At 39.6% G+C, this 25,672-nt stretch overlaps 1 protein-coding gene across 1 annotated transcript in view; it reads left to right on the forward strand.

The window, feature by feature from the left end:
• Nucleotides 1–2,111: 2,111 nt before the first annotated feature.
• Nucleotides 2,112–25,672, forward strand: part of SCN10A (sodium voltage-gated channel alpha subunit 10) — a 74,371-nt gene continuing 50,810 nt past the window's right edge. Inside the window, exons 1-7 of the mRNA XM_061197467.1 lie at nucleotides 2,112–2,381; nucleotides 3,971–4,098; nucleotides 7,640–7,720; nucleotides 20,820–20,948; nucleotides 21,538–21,629; nucleotides 23,816–24,037; nucleotides 24,435–24,498. Of these exons, the coding sequence (XP_061053450.1) occupies nucleotides 2,112–2,381; nucleotides 3,971–4,098; nucleotides 7,640–7,720; nucleotides 20,820–20,948; nucleotides 21,538–21,629; nucleotides 23,816–24,037; nucleotides 24,435–24,498 (986 nt within the window). The remainder of the gene's footprint in view (nucleotides 2,382–3,970; nucleotides 4,099–7,639; nucleotides 7,721–20,819; nucleotides 20,949–21,537; nucleotides 21,630–23,815; nucleotides 24,038–24,434; nucleotides 24,499–25,672) is intronic.

A 25,672-nucleotide genomic window follows, 5' to 3' on the forward strand; every position in this document is an offset into this window, starting at 1 on the left:
GGGGAAGCAAATATACATAGGGGGTCATTGGATGACAGTGATTTAACGACCAGTATGATGGAGAAGCTAAAGAGACATGGAGAGAAGATACTAAGGAGATGGAATCAACAGCACTGGATGTCTTACTGGATGTGGGAATGAAATAGAAAGGACATCATGATGATAGCTAGGTTATGGACAAGCACAGAAATAGGCTATTGGGGGCCATTCACAGAGGGAGAGAGTCTTAGAGGAGAGGCAGGTACTAGAAAGGGGTGGAGAGATGGTAATAAGTACAGTTCGGGGCATGTTGAGTTTGAGGTGCCCAGTAGACATTCAAGTGGAGATGCCAAATTTGGGTCTGATCCCCATGGGCATAATAAGAGCTGGAGATAAAGACTCACGAGTCATCTGCATATAGATGAGAACTGAAGCCATGAGTATGGATGAGATGCTCTCAGGAGGTGGTGTCAGACAGACCTGGGATTGAGAGTACCTGCCCTGCCACTTATTAGCTATGTGATCTTGGGAAAGTTAACTTTGCCACTCTAGTTTCTCATTTATATATTAGAGATAATACCTCATAGGGTACAGTGATGGTTAATATGTTAATGCATGCAAATTGCTTAATCCAGAATCTGGAATATAGTGAATCTCTGTAAATGTTATTATCAGTGCTATCGATGTTATTATTATTATTATCATTATGCAGAATTCTAAAAAATATAATTTAGAGCCCCTAGAGTCATAGTCACATATGGGAGAAAGTGAGGAAAAGGAGATTGAGTGTGTCAGAGCAGTTGAGGAGAGACTGTGTTTCAAGAAGGAGGAAGTAGTCAAAATAACCAATAACCCCATCAAGATAAGAACTGAGTTCTCCCTGAATTTAGGCACAAGAAGGTCTCTGCTGCCCTTGCAAGGAGGCATTTTAGTGAGGTAGTGGACACAGATGTTAAGCTGCTAAAACTGAAGAATGACCAGAGACAGTGAGTGGAAATGAGTCCTTTATGAAACTCAGCAGAGAATGGGAGGAGAGAAGAGGGAAGAACTGGACGGGCTATGTACTAAGTAAAAAATTTTAAAGTTGAAGGAGACTTGAGCATCTCTAAATGCCGATAGGAGGGAACCAGCAGACAAGTCAGGAAAGAGAAATGAGGTAGTGAGGGAATAAGATCCAAAACAGAAGGAAAAGATTGGCCTTAGCCAGAATGAGGGGTGATGTTCTCCTGGTTGTGACAGGAGGAGGGAAGAGAGAAGGATGTAAATTGCAGGTAAGTTGGAGGTTTGGGGGCATGAAGTTGAAGGAACTGTGTTTTCTTTGTGAGGTAAGCAATGTGGTCATTGTCTTACTGGAAGGGGAAATGGGGAATAGCAGTCAGGAAAGACAAACAGTATTTGAAATATCAGACTAGAAGAAACTGCTGCCTAGGGAAACCATATGATTCCTAAGTGGCATTGATGTTCCTCATCACCCCTCAACAGTACAGATTCAGAGAAACCTGAGTTAGACTCATCTAGATTGACCTAGGCTGGGTATTTAGGATAAGGACAAGGGAGTGGTCAAAATGGTGGACCACAGGATCTGATCTGGATATGGAAAGAAGTGTTCAGCCACGGACAAAGAGAAAGCAGCCTGGGGAGTCCAAATGGAGTTCAGAGAGGGGGAGAAGCATTGAAAATGTCAATAAATAAAAGGTTGTGATCAGAAAGTAGGAGGAGACCCTAGATAAAGTAGATCATGAACCAACGTCTTTGATGAATGCAGGAGAGTGCCTGCTACTCAGTGGTCATAGAAATGAGGAGAGAGGGCAGTATGGCTGGATCTGGTTGGGGGCAGGGGGTACAAAAATGATGAAGGAACAAAGACTAGAAGCTCATGGACAGCATAGATACCACCCTGAGGTACGTGGAGTAAGATGAACTAACCAGTCTCCCTCGAGAATGCTGCAGGGCAGTGGGGTCCTGGGGGAGCTCAGTGTGAGTTAAGAAAGGAACTGGAGAGGTGGGGGGTTGCGGGGGGAAGCAGTTGTAGCAAGCAAGGTGGGAGGGAGAGAGCCAGTGGGCAGGCTGTTACCTCTCTGTGGTTATGTTCACTCTCATAAGAGTATAAATTCCTGAAGAAGAATGAGAAGATGGAATTCCCCTTTGGGTCTCTGGCAACTACCAACTTCCATCGGTTCACCCCAGAGTCTCTGGTGGAGATTGAAAAACGAATTGCTGCTAAGCAGCAGGCAAAGAAAGCCAAAGAGAAGTCCAAGAAACAGAAGGACCAGGAAGAGAAGCCTCGGCCCCAGCTTGACTTGAAAGCGTGCAACCAGCTGCCCAAGTTCTATGGCGAGCTCCCAGCAGAGCTGTTCGGGGAGCCACTGGAGGATCTGGACCCCTTCTACAGCACACACCGGGTAAGGGCTACTGGCCGGAATGGCCATTCTCAGCTCTGGGAGAGGAAACCTCTGTCCCACCCAGCCCAGGATTCCTCCTGCACCCTGAGTGATGTGGCTGTCAGCTGGACTCAGTTAGTGAAAAATATATCTAATTCACCTCCTCAATACTCTCTTTGAGTCTCTATGGTATTCATGGGGGAGGTTAATTAAATCCAAATCCTCAAAAGCAGTGACAACTGCTGTGGAGTTTTCAGAGGAAGTTGGCTATTCCCTTGGATGAGTTCTGGCCTCAGGTCTCCAGAGGTGTTGGCTTTCTATGCAAGTGGGGAGCAGAGATCTTGAGGCTGGGGGGAGGGTAGAATAGGGAAGGGGAACCGAAATCAGGATGATTTAAACCAGTGGTCCTCAAAGTATGATCTCAAAACCCCTGGGGTTCCCAAAACCGTTTTAGTGGGTTCAGGAGTTCAAAACTATTTCTTAGTAATACTTAGATGTCATTTGTCTTTTTTACTCACATTCTTTTGTGAACATACAATAGTTAACATAGAGGCTATTGATGGAGGATCACATCTGTCTAACAGCTACTGGAATGTATGCTTGTATACTCCTGTGTTTTAAACGGTCCTATCTTTTTTTATTTCTAATATTATATATATATATATATATATATATATATATATATATATATATATATATACACTCACACACACATATGTACAAACATATATATACACACATATATATATATACACACACACACGGTATAAGCAAAAAGGTATAAACATTAACAAGAGATCATTAAGGTCCTCAGTAATTTTCAAGAGTACAAAAGGGTCCTAAAATCAAAGTTTGAGAACCACCAGTTTAAACAGTTTCATGACAATTATCCTGTTTGTATTTTATCTTGGATGTTCTATACAGCTGAAAAAGTGGTGTGTGCATGTTTGGGGGTTGGGAGGGGCAGGAATCAGCCATCTCAAATATGGTTTGTAGAGAAAATAAAAAAGGCACTGGAATGACTTTCTCTCTCCTCTCACCTGCCAAGAGCCGTTATCCCCCAAAATGCTCAGAGGAGGGAACCAGTAGAGGGTTTAAAAGGGGAGACCTAGGAGGTGGAGAACAGAAGAACCATCACAGACCAGGGATGATCCACTAATCAGAAGAGGAATTAAATGCAACCAGAACTTCACCCCCCTGCTACCAGAATCCTCTCCCTGGGCATGATTCATCTCACCAACCCTGGGTCAACTGCCTGTTCACTGGGCAATCTCAGAGGCCCATCTTGATGCACAGTCAGCCGCGGGGCCTGGGGTCTTGCTAGAAGGGTGAGGATATGGCTTTTAGCCCCTGATCCTCCCTAACTCTCTGCCCCTCCATTTGCCTCTTGTTGACCTGTGGTTCCCAGAGCCCTACTTGCTCCTGAGCCTGAGATGATCTCACTTATGCTCAAACTCATGGCTGGAGGAGGATGCATGTTTCTCACTGGAGATCCACCCTCTGTTGTGGTTTTTTTTTACATCTTTATTGGATTATAATTGCTTTACAATGTTGTGTTAGTTTCTGTTGTACAACAAAGTGAATCAGCTTTATGTTGTGTTTTGTTTTAGACATTTATGGTGCTGAACAAAGGGAGGACCATTTCCCGGTTTAGTGCCACTCGGGCCCTGTGGTTATTCAGTCCTTTCAACCTGATCAGAAGAACAGCCATCAAAGTGTCTGTCCACTCATATCCTTTGCACAGTTGTTCCTTCCACATGTTAGAATCAGGAGGTGCCCACTGTGTCACGTACCTTCTTTGGGAGTTAACAATAGAGCCTTCCTCCAATTGAATCCTAAAACAACGAGATCATCAAATTGAAAAAAAAAGTTTGTGGTTTTAATGTGTTCAACACCCAAAAGCAGTCTCAAGACAGAGGAGGTGTTCATGCAACCCACACCTGGTCTGGGATTCAACTAGACCAGTCTGGACGCATGTGTGGATGCACAACTTGAAAAGGGGAGATTGCTGATACACCCAGGTACATTCTCATCATATGTGGCCTGCTCTTCCCACAACATAATAACCAGTAAGAGGGTCCCTAGGCTTCTTTGGGCAGATATGATAGGTGTGGGTTGATATTCTGTGTCCTAGCCATGCTGGAGCGTGATTGCTTATTTGGCAAAAAAGCAACTCTTGAGAAGGCAAAGAGAACAGACTGCAACGGGCAGAGCGAAGATTGTCTCAATGGGACCCCACTGGTCATGGGGTACTGCCTACAGCACGTTACCCCCAAACTACTGGCAGGTTAAAAATGTCAGTAATCTGAGGTTCATGCCATTGAGGGACATAGTAATGGTTAGAAATACGTTGGTCGAATGTCTGTATTAAATTAATTGCTTTATGTAGCTTCAGAAGCTGCCTCGAACTTTTGTTTTTGTTTTTTTTTTTTCAAGACAAGCCAAACTAGGACAAACAAGAGACTTTGGCTTGGTTTCCAAGGATCTTCCCTGGCGACTGTCCAAATTGGAAGTTCCTAATAACAAATTCAGCCTTGGCTTCTAGGGCGTTAATTTGCAAGACCAGCCTTGCCTCGGCTGCCTGGCAGATGGTAGCCAGCCTCTTCTTAGCGGGTGTCTAGTAAAAGAGCTCTCGCCCCGCGCTCTGGGGTAGATTGTTGGATTGCTGGACAGCACTCAGTGAGCTGGTACCTTACTACATTACATTTTCCCTTTACATGTTTTACCTTTATGGCCAACCAGTGGGAATCATATTTTCTTAATTCAATCTCGGCTTTCCTAATGCTATAGAAGAGTATTTAATAATAATAATAGGCTCCTATTTGCTAAATACCTCCTAAGCATCAACACTGTCATAGGTACAGAAACCCTTGAAGAAGGGATTAGCACCTCCATCTTACATATGATGAAACTGTTACTCAGAGGCATTAAATTAATTGCCCAAGGTCACACAGCTAGTTAAAAGGTCCAGCCTGCATCCTGCCTAGGGCAGTATCAGCAATAAGGAAGTGGGCAGTATCAGCAATAAGGTAGTAGGCAGTTAATGGAAATGAATTAGGGTAATTTTTTCTCTAAGTATGTCATCTCTACATAGGTTTTTTTTTTTTAATATACAATTACATAAAAATTATAAATAAGGAAAAACAGCAAATACACAAACTCCTTTTCATCCATCCTGGTTGCATTACATCTAGTTAAGTAAGAAACAACTAATTAGAAATAAAATCCCTTTAAAGAACCAAGTAACCAGTAAATATTCTTTTTATCTTGAGATTTGATGAATAAATAATTGCTGGGTGGAGTCACAGCTGGACAGAAAAACTGTTAAGGTTCTCCTTCTCACAAAAGTCTGCATTTATATATTTAAATCTCATGAACTTGGTAGCTCCAGCCCCCCAAATATTATTCAAGGTATGGAATTCTCAATCTCCTATTATTAATATTTCACCAAAATTATAATTCTAATCAAATTTGCTCTGAATGTTTTCACAAGTACTATTATCAGAATATATCATAATTCTTTTAAAGGTTTGTGGAGTTGGAGATATGATTTTAATTTAATCCTTGGGTTAACATTTCCCCCCCACCTGAACACATTTCTTAATTGCAAGTCAACAGGAAAGTGTGGTTTAATTAGTAGAATTTCCCTTTTCAAAATAGATGGGTTCCTAAGTAACTGTAAAACAGGGCACATTAAAGGCGTTTACAGAAAACTAAAATAGATTTAGATACTTCTGCTCAAACTGAAATTACGAAAGATGAGTGGTTCACTCTGTAGGTCAAGCTTATATCTTCAGGCATTTTCTTTAGGAAGTAATTGTTAGGAATTCAGAAAAGTGTCCAATGGGGGAAATCTATCTTTGGACTTAGCCACCAACATTTCTGCCCCATCTATTTACCCCCTTCCACTTACCTTACTTTTCAGTGTCTCTATCCCCTTCTTGTAATCCATTTGCCCCCAACCTCTCCTTTAAGATTCTCCCCTCTTGCTATTCAGAGTTCTCCTCAACAGCCTAATCCTGTTTGGAATCTTCTCCTTGAGCCGGCATTTTACTCCCCTGTGCCTGCCTCCATTCCTAACCAGATGTCCATTTCCTCAGTGTGCCTGATCTCAGCTAAATTGGAAAAACAATCTGACGAACCTGATTGCCATGAAAGCGTGTAGCCCTCCCCTTATCTCTAACTTTCTAGGAGTATAGTAGTCCCCCCTTATCCATGGGAGATAAGTTCCAAGACCCCCAGTGGATGCCTGAAACCACAGACAGTACTGAACCCTATATGTTTTTCCCTATACATACCTACCTATGATAAAATTTGATTTATAAATTAAGCAAGAGATTAAATTAGGTATGAGATTAACAACAACAATAATAAAATAGAACAATTATAACAAAATACTGTAATGAAAGTTAGGTGAATGTGGTCTCTCTCTTTATTGTACTGTATTCACTCTTCTTCTTGTGATGATGTGACATGATAAAACGCCCACGTGATGAGATGAAGTGAGGCGAATGATGTAGCCATTGTGACAGGACATTAGGCTACTATTGACCTCCTGATGATAAGTCAGAGGGAGGAGCATGTGCTTTGGGTGACCCCGGATCATGGAGCCATGATGATGTCGATGGTTGGGTGTCAGAAGCAAACAATGTTGATGGTTGGGGATCCCTGGTGGGAGGGAGTGGGAAGGCTGAGATGTCATCACATTAACTCAGAATGGTGGATAATTTAAAGCTTATTTTCAGACCACCATTGACCATGGGTAACTGAAACTGCAGAAAATGAAACCATGGATAAGGGAGGCGCAACTGCATTCTCCTTGTCTTTTAGGAAAAAAGAGACATTTGCAGGATGAAATTTCAGGCCATATTGTATAGTGAAATACAGGTGTGAGGGCAGAAGGACATTTCGGAAAAGGGATTCTGTTTCCTTTCATCTTGCTCAGGGTTCTATTTTCAGACAATCTGAGTCCACATCTCAGCGCCATGGTTGACTAGCTGTATGACCTTGGAAAAATATTTAAGCTTTGTCAGCCTGTTTGCTTAGCTCCAAAGTGTAGGTAATAATATCCACCTGTAGGTTAGTTGTATTAGAAATAATGTGGATGAAGTATTCAGCCGAGGGTAGGCACTCAGTGTCAGCTGTTATTATGTGACAAGAACATAAAGTTGATCCTAGCTAAAGAGTTATGGATTTAATCAATTCAGCATCAAGGTGATCACAGGTGACCTCAGGAAAACATGGTGACTCTCAGCTTTTCCTTAACACAGGCCTCTCAGGTGGTTCAGTTTATTTATAACCATCACTATTTTGGTCAATTGTGTGGGCATGACCCAAACCGAACTTCCAGAGAGAATGGAGTGAGTAGATTTGCTGTCATTCTTGTGCCTTTCCTTTCTGTCCTCTCCTTCTGTTCCTTCACTGGGTGACTTTTTTCTCTTATTCATCCTGCTGGGTCTCATTTGGGTAATGTAGAATCCTATTGCCTATCTGACTTTGCAATGCTTAGATATCTTCTCTGTGGACTTCGTTTCATAAACACACATATGATATTCAGCTTCAAAGAGCTATAGATGAGTGGTTCTCAACCTTGGCTGCCCATTGGAATCCCCTGGGGAGATTTAAAAAATATTGATGCCTGGGTCACAGCCCCAGAGGGTCTGATTTCATTGGTCTGGGGTGGCCAGGGCAGATGAACCCCCTGCCTCCCCCACCCCACACACTCACCTGTTAGGTGCACACCTGAATGCAGTTGAGGGAAGTCCTACTCAGAAAGAGAAAGAGATGCAGAACTAAGAACAAATGGTCCTGGAACATATTCAGAAAATAACCCATGAATGAAGCTGTTGGCTTGTATACCTCAAAGTGACCATAAAATTCCTGAGATTATTCTATCTCCCTGGGTTAATGATAGAATCTCTGTAGTTTCAGACTGTGAGGCCTTTCCAAAAACATTCTTCACCAACCCATCTGGACGGTTGCCCCCTACCCAGCTCAAGCAGGGCGTATTTTTGGTATAATAACAGGAGCTTTGTAGAGCTTTCTCTTTTTCCAACTTTTTAATTTTTGTCTTTTGCTGACTATAAATTAATACATGCTACAATAGAAAATATGTTCCATTTCCATTAATAAATTAAAGAAGAAAAATCAAGTGGTCATATTAATTGATGCTGAAAAGTCATTTGATAAAGTTTGATATCTGTTTATGATTAAAAATTCTTAGAAAAGTAGAAGTAGAAGGGAATTGCTGTACTCTGATAAAGGGTAACCACTTTAAAGAAAGGAGTAAACATCATACTTAATTGTGAAACACAGCAAGCTTTCTCTTTGAGATCAGAAGGAAAAACAGCAAAGATCTCTGTTACATCAGTTGTATTCAGCTTTGTAAAGGAGATCCTAGCCAGTGTAGTAAAGCAAGGAAAAGAAATGAAAGGTATAAGAGTAAGAAAAGAAATATGTATAAAATAGATAACTAATGAGAACCTGCTGTATAAAAAATAAATAAATAAAATTCAAAGAAAAAAATAAGAGAAGAAATACCAAAGATGCCGTGATTTATAGATAATATAATTGTGTACATAAAATAGCCAATGTAATCTAGAGGTAAACTATTAGAATTAATAAGAGAGTATAGAAAAGTAGCTAGGCACAAATTAATATACATAAATCAATTGTATATATACTAGCAACAAACAGAAAATAAAATAGTTTTTAAGAATACCATTTACACTGGCAGTTAAAAATATCAAGTTTCTAGAAATAAGACTATCAAAGTATGAGCAAAATCCCTACAAAGAAAATTATAAAAATATTAAGTAATATTACAGAAAACCCAATAAATGGAGAGATATATTGTATTCTTAGATTCAAAGTCACAATATTGTAAGGCTCCCCAAAATGACTAATAAATTTAACGTGATTCCAATCAAAATCCCAACAGGCTTTTTTTATATAACTTGACAAACTGACTCCAAGATTTATATGAAAATGCAAAGAGCCAATTATAGCCAAGACACTTTTGAGACAGAAAAACAAGGTAGGAGAAAATAATGTGCTCTACTGGATATCAAGATTTACTATAAGCTCTAATGATTGAAACAGTATGCCATTGGCGTAAGATTAGTCAGACCAGTGGAACAGAATAGTTGGCCCATAAACAGGCCAATGCACATACAGACCTTGAATTGGTGACAAAAGTGGCACTGCAAAACAGCAGGGAAAGGGCAGTCTTCAGTAAATGATGCTGAAGAATTAGGAATCCCAACAGAAAAATTACATTGAACATCCAACTTTACACCAAACACAAAAATCAGTTCTAGATGGATTAAGATCTAAATTTCTTTGTGAAAGACAAAGACATCAAGCTTTTTGAAAGTTTAAAAAAAAAAACTAAAAAAACAAAAACAACAAAAACCACAGAGAAGTCTCATGACCTCAGGTTAGGGAAAGATTTATTACATATGATATAAGAAGCACTAACCACAGAGGAAAACACTGATACATTTTAGGATGTTAAAATTAAGAATTTCTGTTCATCAGAAGACAACTTTATGAGAGTGAAAAAGTAAGCCTACTGAGTAGAAGATATTTGCAACACATATACCTCAAAAGTGTTTACATCCGGAATAATGAGCCCCTACAAATCGATTAGAAATGTGTCAGAGCAACCAACTGGAAAACGAGCAAAAAATTAAATAGATATTTCATAAAAGTAGAAATCCAAATAGTCAATAAACATATGAAAATATTCTTAACCTTTTTCTTAATCAAGGAGATGTGAATAAAATCACACTGAGAGATTATTATACCCTCATCAGATGAGGAAAATTCTAAATCGTGACAGTACCAAATATTGAGAAAGATATGGAGCAACAGAAACTCATATCTTGCTGGTGGGAATGTAAATTTGTACAACCTCTTTGGAAAGCAGTGAATATTATCAAATAAAGGTGAAAACACACATACACTGTGATCTTTTAATTTTACTGTTAGGTACATACACTCAACAGAAATATGTACTTATGGGCACCAGGATACAGCTGCAAAAAGTTCATGAACATTCCCCATAAAAGTCAAAAATCGGAAACAACCAAAATATCCATACATTTTTGAATATATTAAATATCTGTTATATTCTTAAAGGGGGATAATGTATAGCAATGAATGTGAATAAACTATACCTCCACACAACACCAAGAACGAGTCTTAAGAACATAATATTGAACAAAAAAAGCCAGACACAAAAGTTTACAAAAATATAATTCCATTTATATGAAAATTCAAAAACAAGCAAAACTTAACTATTTTGTTTAGGAATGCATACTCAGGAGGTAAAAATATAAATTAAAAAGGCAAGAAAAAAATATCAAAAATTAGGATAGTAGTAACCTCTAGGGCAGGAGGTTATGGGTGTTCAAAATGTTCCATTTTGTGACATGACTAGTTGTCACACAGCTGCTCTGGACTGAATAGTGTCCCCCTCAAATTCATGTGTTGAAGCCCTAATTGCTCCCCATGTGACTGTACAGGAGAAAGGGCCTTTAAGGAAGTGATAAAGGTTAAATAAGGTCATAAGGGCAGAGCTGTGACCCAGTAGACCTGATACCTTTATAAGAGAGGAGTGGACACCAGAACTCTCTCTCTACCATGTGAGGACACAGCCAGAAATAGCTGTTAGCAAGCCAGGAAGAGGGCTCTCACCAGAACCTGACCACACTGGGACAAGCCCCTAGAACTGTGAGAAAATAAATATTTGTTGTTTAACTACTCAATCTATGGTATTTTGTTATGGCAGCCTAAGCTGACAAATACACAAGCATTCATTTTACAACTGATTTTTGTTTCATGTGTATTTTCATTATGTATGTTACATATCATAATGAAAAGCTTTAAAACAAAATAAATTTAAAATAAATGACCATTGCATTAAATACAGAATACTGAAAAATATGTCAGAAGACAGTAACTATGTAGATAAATTGCTGTTAGAATTGTAGTTTATTCTCTCTCTCTCTCTCTCTCTATATATATATATATATATACACACACACACATATATATATATACTAAGATGATATAGCCTGTAAAATTTCTATCCTTTTTAACTTCTAATGCAAAACATTTTCTATCAAAAGTAAGAGTTATTTGGGGATTCTGGTTAAATATGGAAGATAGCATGAATATGTTTTACCCCAACCCTCTCAAAATGCCAATGAAATGACAGCATGGGAATAAGAACAGTATAAATATACAAGAACAAAGAGAAGTGGAAAGGAAAGCACAGGGGACAAAAGATGTCAAAACAATCTCAGAAGACCGAAATTGGGTAGAGGACGGTAAATGACTCAGCAGACAGAGGCTTGTTAAATGACAGTGCCTGCAGAGAGGGATAAAAATGAGGATCAAGGCATTTTACCCCCTAAAACTCCAGAGGCCCTGAAAATGTTGACATGGTACAAATAGCAAAAACTGGGACTAGAAAGAGGGAAGAACATGGGAGCAGAGGATGTTCACTTATTGTCGCTTCTATAGTAGCAAGAAATTAAAGAGTATTCTTTAAAGTTGATACATCAAGGAATGAAAAATAATTACATTTAACAGTACAAAGGTAAGCAGGAAAAAGATATTATTAATACAATCAGATGATGGATAAAACAGAGGGAAAAGGAAAGAGAATTAATGGAAATAAGAGATATTATTTAAAGAGATAGCATAGTAAAGGCAATGTATTACATGGTTTTGATTATAATTATAAATGTATATTTTAAGGCAATACCAGAACTAAAATAAAAACTCTTCTAAATTCAGAATCATACAGAAAAAAATAAAGCAAATAAAAAATATCAGACAATGAAATATTTTAAAAACTATTAAAAACATAACACAAGGACTTCCCTGGTGGCACAGTGGTTAAGAATCCGCCTGCCAATGCAGGAGACACAGGTTCGAACCCTCATCTGAGAAGATCCCACATGCCACGGAGCAACTATAAGCTCGTGCGCCACAACTACTGAGCCTGCGCTCTAGAACCCGCGAGCCACAACTACTGAAGCCTGCTTGCCTAGAGCCCGTGCTCTGCAACAAGAGAAGCCACTGCAATGAGAATCCCGCGCACCGCAACGAAGTGTAGCTCCCGCTCGCCACAACTAGAGAAAGCCTGCACGCAGCAATGAAGACCCAATGCAGCCAAAAATAAATAAATAAATTAAAAAAAATAACACAAAGTAATATAAACAAAGATCAAATAAATCTATCATGTCAATAAATATAAATGGATTTGACTCATCTGTTTAAAAAAAAAGTCATGTTATATAACAAAGCAGTATTGAACTCTACTTGACTAAGAAATATACCACTCAAAGCGATACAGAAAGGTCAAAATTAAAGAATGGGCAAGGATATAGGCAAAGACAAACAGAGCAGGAGGCATGATCTTAACATCAGAGAAGGTAGAATTTAGGCCAAAAATTATTAAACAGGACAAAAATGACACTTTGTAATGCTAAATAATCCATAAACAGTAATGTATATTTTTGCAACAAATAATGTGGCAACAATGTTTATAAACCAAAAATTATATACAAGACAAGAATAAAATAGACAAAAATAGACAAGAATATTGTATGGATAGTGAAATGTAATTAATTTCTTTCAGCCCTATGACAGATCAAATGTATAAAAAAGTATGTAAAGATACAGATAACTGGAGTAACATAGTAAGATAGATCTAATTAATATCTTTCAAACTATATTCCCTGAAAAATAACTGTACAAATTGACCAATATTAAACAACAAAACCTTAACAAGATCCAAAAGGTAAAATAATAAAGAAAATATTCTCTGATCACACTACAATAAAATGAGAAAATAATAACAAAATTAGAAAAAAAAAAGAGACCTTTCCACTTGATAATTTTTAAAACCTCTTTTAGAGAACTCTTAGATGGAAAAAAAAAAAAACCAAACTAAAATTATAGAATTTCTAGGGAAGAAAAAAATTTTTAAAAACACTATGTATGTATGTATCCATTTCATATATATTTTACTGCTATCTAACATTCCATAATATATTCTCCTGTATTTCCTTCTGAAAGTCATAATATTTCTTTCTACATTTAGATAATTCATCCTCCCAGACTTTTGTGTGTATGTGTATGATATGTGATAGGCTTCTCATATTTTTGCATAAAGATTATTCCAACACCAATTTTAATAGATTATCATTTCTCTAGTGATTCCTTCTACTACCTCTGTCATGCACCAGATTCCCATGCAAGTCAAGTCTGTTTTCCTAGTAAGCTATTTGTCACTCCTTGAGTCAACACCATACAATCTAAAAGCTTTATAGTAAGATTTGACCTGGTTGATCATAACACCCCTCCTTATTTGTCTTTAAAATTATCTTGGTTCTTCCTGTTTCTTTACTTTTCCATATCAATTTAAGGGTCAGATTTTCAAGTTCTTGTCTTACAACTCTGTTGAAACTTTGATTGTAAATGCATTGAATTTATCTATTACCACAGGAAGAACTGCCACATTGACATATAGAATTGTATCTCCCCATATATATATGCCTTCTTTTATATTCCTCCATAACATTTGACATCTTCTATAAAGTTCTTATATATCCTGTCTCTAGGTACATTATCATTTTGCTTGCCCTTTTGAATATTTATTTTTATTGCTAAAATAAATTAATGTTATTAAATTTCTGTACATTGGTTTTGCATTCAGCAACCTTGCAGAACTCTTTAACAATTCCTATTTAAACAAGTGTATCATCTGCAAATAATGATGAACTTGTTTCTTCCTTTATGATTCTTTTACCACTTGTTTATTTTTCCTGTCTTATTGAACTGGCCAGGACTTTCATCACAGTGCTGAACTGAAGCTATAATAGTGAGCATATTTCTTTTGTTCTTGATTCTAAATAATATGCATCTAATATTTCACTATTATCATGATAACTATGGGATTCTCATAATTACTCCTTATCAAGTTATGGGAATTTCTTTTCACTTCTAGTTTAAGAGTTTCATTTTGAATGAGTGTTGGTTTTTATCAATATTTCTGTATTTATTAAGATTATCAAATAGTCTTTTATCTGTTAATATAGTAGGTTACATTAATAAATTTGCTAATCTCTTTTAATGGTTCTAGCTTAATCAATGCTAGATTCAGTTTGCCAGCATTTCATTTGACCTATCTTGGTAAATGAGGCTGACTTATCATCTTCTCTCATAAGCTGTCCCTTTGGGATGCTTTTCCATCTCTCTGCCTCACTGTCTTCTTTCTCTATTGTCCCTGAGAACTCCAAATTCTCACTCTGTTCTGCAGAGCAATTCAGCTCTCTATCCCCTGCAGCGTTTCTCGATAAGTGATAGAAGGATCTCTACTGGTCACTAGAAGTCTCTCAGTAGCCTCTAAAACATTTGACAGATTCAGAAGAAAAAGCAATGCAATCATTTTATGCACAGATAATTTAAAAATCTGAAATGTAAGATTATTTGTAATTTACATAGAATTTCTGACTTTTCGTGTTCTTTAGAGCAGTGTATGAACTTCAAGGACTGACAGTTCATACTGGTTAACATGGAGTTAATCATGGGTGCTTTATCTTAACTAATGTATTTTATTGTCCTATGACATTACATTTACATTTGTTAAACTTGCATTTCTCATCTTTACCATTACATAATATTACAATTCAGAAAATGAACCATCATTTCAAAAGTGGTTTGCAGAACTATAACAATAGTGATGAAAATAGAAAAATAAATCCTATAAATAATGAATGGACCCTGTCACAAACATAAAGCCTGAATCTGTATGTCATGAGACAAGTGGGCAATGGATGTGGATAATCTCACAAAAGCAGATCAAAAATAAATAAAAAAACAGGGAGCATGACAATGAATAATGATAATTAAATTTTATTGGATCAATGAGCCTTTTGTTCTAGTACCGAAGTTATTATCTCAACATTTTATCAAGTAATAATAGAAAGCTACCAAAGCTTCCATATTATTTTCTAATAAAGTTTATCAACCTCACTTTTAAACCAACTGACTGTCTCTAGTACAAATATAAAATAAGGATTTCCAGTACAAAATTGTCAAAATTCGATGTTAAAAGTTGAAAGACATGAAAACCATAGAGTCATCATTTGCCCTCATAGCAAAAACAAGCACAATTATACCCTTGCCAGTAAGATATGAAACCAGTTCAAAATCAATGACAAATATTGTAGTTGGAAAAAAAGCGAGAAATAATCGATAGAATTCCTTCATCAGAAACATTGGATTTCTTATAATGTGACTGGCATTTAAAAATCAATGACTGTTATGTATGTAAACAAGCAGACATTGTACTTTATAGTTGAATAAAATTGTGAATAAATCAGTTGTCAGTATAGTTTCACCATATATGTGAGAGAAGTGGTCAATGACTTTTTGTCCTATTTATCATGAAGCTGATTTTAAAAGACAAGATTTCTGGTTTAATTAAAGATTAGTTTGTAAACTATGAAACAGAGTTAAAAAGGGATGTTAGCTTCTACACCAATGTTCATAGCAGTATTATTCACTGTAGTCAAAAGGTTGTTTCCAAATGTCCCATCAACAGATAAATGGGTAAATGTCCATCAACAGATAAATGGATAAACAAAATGTGGTATGTGCATACAACAGAATATTCAGCTTGAAAAATGAATGAGATTCTGATATATGCCACAACATGGATGAACCTTTAAAATATTATGCTAAGTAAAATTAGCCAGACACAAAAAGGACTAATATTGTATGATTCCACTTATGTGAGGTACCTAGAATAGGCAAATTTATGGAGACAGAAAGTAGAACAGAGGTTGCCAGGGAGCAGGGGAGGGAGGAATGGGGAGTAGTTGTTATTTAATGAGTACAGAGTTTCTGTTTGGGATGATGAAAAAGTTCTGGAGATGGATAGTGGTTATGGTTGCACAATTTTGTGAATGCACTTATTGCCACTGAATTGTATACTTAAAAGTGGGTCAAAGTAGTAAATTTTATATGTATTTTACCACAATTAAAAAGAAAAGATAGTTGAATTGATATTGAAGAAGCTCCAGCTAGATGGTCAGCAAGGAAGGGCATCGCTATACCAATGGAAGATGTTGCTTCCAATGTGGTATGTACGTTATTTGTGAAAATAGCGAGGGTCCATAGCATACTTCCAGACCCTGATTCGCTGTTGAGGGACATCATGGAATTTGTGATTACAAACTGATTGTGGCCACTTAGTGTATGTTTCTTCAGCCTACAGGGCTGAAACAAGTGAGTACAGGATGCTTTTCTACACTGAATTGCTCTGGCTGGCAAGCAAGAAAAGGTTTGCAGTGTTTTCCAGCAAGGAATTAAGTCTTTTAAAATGACTGTTTCTGTGAATACACTTGGCATGTCTCAGTAATACATTTAGGATTTTGAATAGTCTGGATCTTTGACTTCAGGGCCTAAATCTCAGAATTTTTAAATGATTAGACATCATGACTTCTTAAAACTGAACAGTGGTGCAAATGGCTCAGTGGCTGAGAATTTGACTTTTCCCCAGTACCAATGATTTTCTTCATTCATCAGGAAAAACACTTAAGATATGTCTTTGCATATTAAAAATCACATCCAAATGCTACAACTTAACATGCAGAAATACCTTGTGAGCCAAATGTCACCAGAGAGAGGATGTGACTCCATCAGCTGCTGTCTCCCAAGCTGAGACCTTTAACCGTCTAGCTTTCAGCAGCACTAAGCTGGGACACTTGTCCTCTGGTGAAACACTGAAAATAGTCTTTGGAGAAAACTCTCTCCATAATTTCTGGATCTGCATTTGACCTGAAAGGCCAAAATATCTGTCAAAGCTTCCCAACAACCTATAATTCTGAGTTAAGATTTTCTAATTTAGAAAACATAAAGAGGAGGGGGAAACCCGACAAGCTATGGCAGCTGACAGCTCAAGCAGCTACCCAGCCAGATATAGATTTCTTTGTGAATGATTTCAAACACTATTTCTCCTCTCACAGATAGGAAAGAAACATTACTGCTATGCACTTTTAAATTTGATTTTTACTTTTATTTAAGATATACAGATCCATGGTTTAAAAGGTCACATAGCTCCATAAAGATTATAACAAAAACAGCAATTTCATGTTTCTCATCTCCTCACACCTAATCCCATATTTCCAGAGGCAACCACTCTCACCATTTGTTTACTGCTTTCTTCTGATACCTCTCTAGCTCTAAAAATATACTCAGACTACTATTTTTAAAAATTTTTCCACATTAGATATTATCTATTAGCTTTCTGTTATGGAAAAAAAAAGGGATTAGGTCCACATACAAACACTCATTTTCTCTCACACTCGTCTTCCCATTATAGTTATATCATAATTTTTGGTTAGATAATCAGACAATATGTACATTGTCTGACTACATATATGATTATATAATAGTATTGCTAAGCAAATACTATTCACAGCTATATCATGCAGTATACTTTTTGCACAATGTTTTTGCTTTCTCTGGAGTTAATAAGGATTTCATTTCTTCAATTGCTCAGTTTTCTGTATATTTATCACTAATTTCTGTATTTTTATCACTAAACTCTTCTCCAGAGGTTTAATTATTGCTTAAATTTACTTGAACGTATCAGATTATCCATCAGTTTCCATTTTTCTTGGGGAAATCCTTCTTAGAGTCCCTCAACTCCTGCCTCAATCTGGTCTAGATGTTCCCTAGGCCTGATGTACAGCTCTTTCCCAGAGATTTTTCCTTCTCCATCCTCTTTTGGATTCCATTTGTCACTCCCCTGCATCCCATATCTTCCTCGTTATTGTTTACTTCCTTGTTTTGGTGGAACATGTCCTCTGGTAACTTTCTTAGATGGGTAGGTGGGAAATAAATTTTCTGAGACTTGGCATATCTTTATTCTACCCTCATCTAAACAGTTTAGCTGGGGAAGCAACTATAAATTAGAAATTATTTTCCTCAAAATTTTGAAGACATTGTTCTACTGTCTTATAACCTCCAATTTTGCTATTAAGAAATCTGACGGTATTTTGATTCTCAATCTTTTGTATGTGACCTGTGATTTTCACTCCTTCAGAAAAAGTTAGGCTCTTCTCTTTGTGTACAGTGTTCTCAAATTTTGTGATGTTGTGCCTTGATATGAACCTTTTTCATTCATTTTCCTGAACACTCGTGGGTATTTTAGCTGAATATTTAGATCCTTCAGTTTAGGGAAATTTTCTTATATTATTTCTTTGGTAGTTTTCTCCTGTCTATTTCCTTCTCTATTTCTTTCTAGATCTCCTATTTTTTTTTTTTTTTTTTTGGCCACTGCACAGCATGTGGGATCTTAGTCCCCTGACCATGGATTGAACCCACGCCCGCTGCATTGAGAGAGTGGAGTCTTAACCACTGGACAGCCAGGGAAATCCCTAGATCTCCTATTAATCAGACATTGTACCTATTAGTCTAATTCTCTAATTTTCATATTTTTAATCACATCTTATTTATTTCTTTTTGTTCCACTTTCTGTGAGATTTCCTCAACTTTATTTCTAGCCCTTCTATTAATGTTTTACTTTTGTTATCATATTTTTGTTTTCAAAAGTTCTCTTTTGTTCTTTGAATAGTCTTGTTATAGCCTTCTATATGTATCCAGTATCTTCTCATCTCTTAACTCTCTAAAAATATTAATGATAAGGGTTTTTTCCTGACTCTTCTTCTTCGATCTGCATTGTCTTTTTTTCTTTTTCTTTCTTTCCTGTTTAGTTCTTTTAGTCTTTGGTGTTAGAAGTAGCCTTCAGATTCCTGATGCTCATTGGCTGGCTGTCCATATTAAAAGTGCAGCAACTTCTTAAGCTGTTAACCTGACTGACAGGCTTCTAGGAACTTACTGAGGGGAAGAAGTGGGTGGGTGGGAAGGTTGTCTGCCTTTTAGTACATATGTAAATTTTTCCTTTATACCCCTGTTTCAGGATGCAACTCTCTCCCTCTTGTTCAATCCAGTCTATTTCCAGATCAGAGGAGGCAGTTCCTCCCTGAATGGTTGGTGTGGAGTGGGATTTAGAAAGCCCAACTGCTTCTTGTAAAGATTTTCAAACTGCCCTTTCAGCCCCTCTTGCCACTGTCTCCCCAGGCCCCACTTTCAGAGGTATTTAGCATCCCTAAGTCCTAAGCAGCTCTGCCATGTGGGTTGGCTTGCTTCTGGAAACTCCCTACTTCCAGCTAAGGTTTCAGCTTTCTAGGGTCTGCTCTGTCAGTTACCGCTCATCCGTCTTCACTCTAATTTCCAGAGTGCTGTTATGTTCTCCATTATCATTGCCCTAGTGAATTTATGCTTTTTAAAAAATTCTTTTTACTATCATTTAAGAAGGATTTCCAAAAGGTTGGAGGTAAATACATGTCTTCAATCTGCCATGTTTAATCAAAAGTCTTTTCATTTTTCATACCAGGGTTTACATTTAGAATTTTATAATTTTAAAAATGTAATGTATCCAAAATTAGGTGTGATTTATGCATGCATCTGAATCTCTTTGGTCAGTGGTTCCAAAAGGGTAGTTCCTCAGGCCATCAGCATTAGGCTCTGCTGGGAACTTGTGAGAAATGCAAATTCTTGGGCCCTACCCCAGACTTACCGAGTCAGAAACTCTGGACGTGCAGCCCAGAAATCAGATGCTTGAACAAGCTCTCCAGGGGGTCAGATGTGTGCTAGAGTCTGAGAACCACTGCTGTTGGTGATGGAGGGATTCTGAACACTTGAGAAACACTACCCTACTCTCAACCTAAGCTTCAGATCCATCTCTTCAAATCCAAACCCACAAAGTGCCCAGCAGAGTGGCTGTTTTGAGATGACTTCTTCTAACAGGATCCATCCTCCTGAGAAAATGTGTGTGAACTCAGATGCTTTTTTCTTCCATGACACCTAGTTGTTTACTGCCTTAGACAGTAAACAGACCAGGATCCCTGAGGCCAGAAATGCTGGCAGACCAGGCACGGTATAAGAAGAAAAGAGTCAGAAGTAGAGAAGTTTGGAGAGGAGAGATGTAGTTGGGCCTCCTCCCTCTTCCATATTTTCAGCCATCAACAAGTTGAGAGAGGAGTTGCCAGCTTCCGTCAGGGCAGAAAGCCTCGGGGAACCTCATGGAACAGGAGGAACTTTGTTCTGAACCTCATGGTGCCAGAGGTTCTCACCTGCCATCGCCCTCTGCCTACCTTCAGAGCAGCAGAGGCTGCCGATCATCCCACCCCACCCGTATGTGTGACTCTGAGTTCCTCCGTCTGCGTCTCATCTCCCTACCTTCCCTTCTTCCCCTTCCCCACCTTGGAGATGATCTTTGCACATTCTCCTTTGGAACAATCACAGCCGCTGTCCCTCTGAGCTCTCTCAAAGGCACAGTTAATACTCCCTTTCCACCTTCCCTCCCAGATATGTCTTCACTGTCATTTACACCTTTGAAGCCTTGATAAAGATACTGGCAAGAGGATTTTGTCTAAATGAGTTCACTTACCTGCGAGATCCTTGGAACTGGCTGGATTTTAGTGTCATCACCCTGGCGTGAGTATTTCTCCACACTGACTTGTATGTGCATCTGTGTAGGGCTTGTAGGTGTGTCCAGGCTGCCATTCTGGGGGTGTTTCCTTATCTCTGTCCAGCTTCCTCATTCGGGACTGTGTGGCTTAGGGTTTCTTTGCCAAAGACTGTTGCTTTGGGAGTCATTTTCTAGGGTTAGTCCCATACACTCAGGGAGAAGTTGGAGACCTCAGATCTGAGCTGATAACTGGCCTGTCTAAGTGGATCAGACAAGGCTCAGCCTTGTACCTACCAGATATGAAGGTCTTTACCTGAGAACCAGTGCCTGAGAAGACTGGTTGGCCACGCCCACATGCTTGAATATCCATCCACACATGTAGCACATGGAGCCTTCTAGATCACAATGCATCTTCTCAAAGGGGCCATTCTGGAAAATATTGCCTTAATTAAATCAGTGTTCATGTCAGTCTATAAGTGGAAGTGCTAGTAGATTCTCAGTGTCTGTTCTGGGTCCTTCCTAGGCTGGTGTTACCCAAAATTGTCCTTATTTATGCTGTATTAATTCCCAAGTACCTCTTCTTGCAGAGATGCTGACTGACTTCTGGTCCTACAGGTATGTTGGTGAAGCCATAGACCTCCGAGGGATCTCAGGCCTGCGGACGTTCAGAGTCCTTAGAGCTTTAAAAACAGTGTCTGTGATCCCAGGTGAGCTGCTTTAACCAGCACACTTACTCATAGAGCTTATGTTGGTTTCCAAAGCCTAATGTCCCACTTTGATTTTCACAAGAGCCCTATAAATTTCCGGGACATGGACTACTGTCCCCATTTAAGAGACAAAGAAACTGAGGCCCAGAGAGTAGAAAACACAATCCCAAATCCTCATCACTAGAGGCATTTGTGACCTGGAAACCTCATGTCCTGATTCTCAGCCAACACTCTGTCCACAGTACCCCATGGTGTCCATAAAGGACAAGAAGGTCAAGTCCTCATTTTATGTTCTCATTGTGGGGTTCAGGCAAGCCTCCAGTCAGATTCTCATTTACACTTTAAACCAAAATGTAAACTTGGAAACAGTGAAGAAGGATAAAGGCAGTCCTAGGCTCTGGTGAGATCTTCCCCATTTCCATGGATCTGAAAATTTGGGCCTCAGCCCTGTCTTTGGACCCACAGAAGAGAAAATAATTAGACAATTCTTGATTACAGACAGTTCAGAAACAAAAATAGTGTACCAGGGCTCATCTTACCAGGCCTCCAATAAGTAGCCCAGTGATACTCCTCATCTCCCACTGGGTTGATGGAGGGGATAGTGAGGCCAGAGACCAGGTAACAGTGCTGAGATGGGACTCAATGCTTCTCCCTTGTGGCCTGATGGGTTATCTCCCCTCCCTCACCCCTGAGAACCCGTGCCCTCATCTGGGAAACAGAAATACTCACGCTAGAGTGGAAGTCCCTTTCCACGGTTCTGTGACTAGTTCTGCAGGGAACGACTGAAAAGTCTTTGCCAACTTCCACTGGACAAGCTTCTTCATGAAGAAAATCACAGCAATAAGTAGTCAGTTCTGCTGCTTGGTACCTCTCTCACCTACTCCCAGCCAGGAAGACCCTGAGTCTTGTTTACAAGACCTGGCCTGTCCTGACCCTCCTCCTTTCCCTGCCTCATCTCTCTCCTGTACCCACCTCACACCACATTCCAGAATCTGCCTGTGGTTCCACAGACACTCAAAGCTTTTGCTCATTGCCCAGCCCTGGGCCATGCTGCTCCTCTGTCAGGAAATCCCTCCTCCTCTCTTCACTCAACTCATATGCATCCTCAGGGCTCTGCCACGCTCTGACCTCCTCAAGGAGACTCCCTGGTCCTTCCCATCTTCCCCACCCTCCACCCCATCCTACCCCCACTCCCAGGCTTCTGTGAGGGGCTGTTCCTCTGTGTACCCACCTGCTCAATAATGCTATGGAGTTTCCCCTCACTCATCAGACAGCCCCACCACAGGCCAGTGCCTTAACCATTGCTCGGCTCCCAGAGGGGACCACATGGGGCAGGGGGTGCTCAATGGGTTATTTGTTGACCAAAATGACAATGCAAGGCTAGATCGCAGTCTGCTTCCCTGGTCAGAGCTCTTTCTGTTACTTGGGAAGCTGCTTTCCCGAAGAAGGAGATTTCCTTTGCCACAGCAAAAAATCATCTTTCCTTAAACAAGCAAGGGCCCCATCTTTGCTGCCAGCTGTGCTCCTTCTGAGATTCTCTGTTTCTTCCTCAGTGACTCTCAGTGTCTCTCATGGCTTCACACTGTTATGTTCATCTCTGTGTCTTTGCATCTCTGTCTCATTCTATCTCCCTTGCATGTCTCTCTCTCCCCCTCCCTCCCTCCTTCCTTCCTCCTCCTCCTCCTCCTTTTCTCTCTCTCTTTCACTCACTCACACACACACTCACACACACACACTCACACACACTGAGGTACGTGTGTCCCCAGCCTTGAGCTGCCTCCCAGGACTGAGATAAGGACAGAAAAACAGATACCAAATGACTGGAATGAAGTTAGTAGCCTCACGCCTAGTGTAGTGCCTGGAACATAGCAGGTACTCATCAATTATTTTTTAAATTAAATTGCTACTCTCCAGAATTTATTAGCTTTAAGATGAAATGCATTGCCTGGATCTCAGTTGCTTCATCTTTACAATGGGACAATAATCTCTGCCTGCCTGCCTCTCAGGCTTATTGCAAGGTTCAGATGAGAAACTGGGCTTCGAACTGCCCTAGAGTTTGTAAAATACCTCACACCTGTGTGTAGTGAGAGGGTAGGATGGCTAAGATGCAAGCGTGCCAGGCACACGTGTATGTTCTGCGTGTGGCACCTCATCCACATGAGAGTATCAGTGTCATCTTCCCACAGGGCTGAAGGTCATCGTGGGAGCCCTGATCCACTCGGTGAGGAAGCTGGCTGACGTGACCATCCTCACCATCTTCTGCCTGAGTGTCTTTGCCCTGGTGGGCCTGCAGCTCTTCAAGGGCAACCTCAAGAACAAATGTGTCAAGAATTGCACAGTTGTCAACGAGACGGCCAATTACTCTTCTCATGAAAAACGGGAGTGGAATTTCTGTCATAGGGACCCAGGTCTGGTTGGCAGGGGGTGTGAAGCCCCTGCATACCTTTATAGACATATATTTTGATTCCTCTTTTCTGCTGAAATGCTTCTCATGAGTTGTGTTTTACTTTTGGGCCCCCCATTCTCTGTTGCCAAATTTCCTTCTACGAGGAAATGAGCTATAAATCCAGAGGCAGGTCATTCTTCCTCTGCTGGAGGAGGCTCAAAGCTGAAGCCACTGCTCAGCTTTTCTCTTCCCAGATGAGACATTTCCCTTCCAGGCGTCCCAGCATATCCAATGAGGGCAGGTGGCCAAGGGCTCTCTCCTCACTCCGGCAGAAGACTCAGGAGTTGCTTTCACTACTCAAGGCTTGAGTTGAGGGTTGAGAACCATGTGAGGCTTTCACTTCTTCCTTTATCTTGCAGATTTCTACACCAACAAACCAGGCACTTCTGATCCCTTACTGTGTGGCAATGGATCTGATTCAGGGTGAGTGCCCAAGCCATGACATAGCACCAATGCCCAGCAGCCCTTTCTCCTTCTTGTCATCAGCTTTTTCTGGGTGAAGCCTGGGTTGCAAGTCCTGAGGAAGATGTAGAAATTAATAAGTCATGGCCTCTGCCATCCCAGGCTCATGAGGAGGGAGTGTATGAGTTAGCTCTTGCTGTGTAACAAACAACCCCAAGATTTTGTGGCCTAAAACACCAGCCATTTACTTAGCTCAGGAATCTGCAGATCTGCACATTGAGCTGAGATCAGCCTACTGTTCTTCTGATATTGACTGGGCTCATTCATGCATCTGCAGACAGTGGACAGATTAGCAGGGGTCTGGCTGATCTAGGATGGCCTCAGCTGGGGTGTTTTGTCTCTGCTCCGTGTGGTCTCTCACCCCCCAGCAGACTAGCCCAGGCTTATTCTTCTAGTGGAGGCAGGATTCCAAGAGAAAGAGTGGAAGTGTTCCAGGTCTCTTGAGGCCTAGGCTTAGAACTTGCATAATGTCACTTCTATTGCATCCTATTGACTAAAGCAAGGCACAGGCCAGTCCAAATCCAAGGAATGGGGGAATAGACTCCACCTGTTGCTGGGAGAACCTGCGGCATCATATTAAAAGGGGTGTGGAGACAGGGATGGGAATAATTGTGGTCATTTTTGCAAACAATCTGCCCCAGGAAGGAACCAATATTTATTAAATATGTTTTGTGTCAAATGCTCTACATTTAATTACAACTCTATCACATGGGATTCATTATCCTCACATAGCAGAGGAAGAAACACATGCGTCAGACTTTGCAGTTTCAAATTCTTACAGGGGCTAGACACATAACAACAAATGTGAGGAGTAGGCTGGGTGGGAACCATGATCATGAGAGTTCATGCCCCATCTAAAGGGGTAGCCACTTCTCAGTTCAGCTTTTGGTTGTCATGTGGAACTGTGGGTCCACTGTTTCCAGATCGTCCAAGTTTTTAAAAGAGAGACAGGAAATTTCAATTTTTATGTAAACTCTCTTAACTATAAACACTGGCTACCAATCTCAGAAAATGTCTACATATTTGTGGGCCAAACAAAATATTTCAGCAATGCCAATTCTAGCAATGCAAATTCTAGCTAGCAATCTGCCAGTTTGTGAGCTCTGATGCATATACATAAAGATGCTATGCTGTG

Source organism: Eubalaena glacialis, chromosome 7 (assembly GCF_028564815.1).
Source record: "Eubalaena glacialis isolate mEubGla1 chromosome 7, mEubGla1.1.hap2.+ XY, whole genome shotgun sequence".
Lineage (NCBI taxonomy): Eukaryota > Metazoa > Chordata > Mammalia > Artiodactyla > Balaenidae > Eubalaena > Eubalaena glacialis.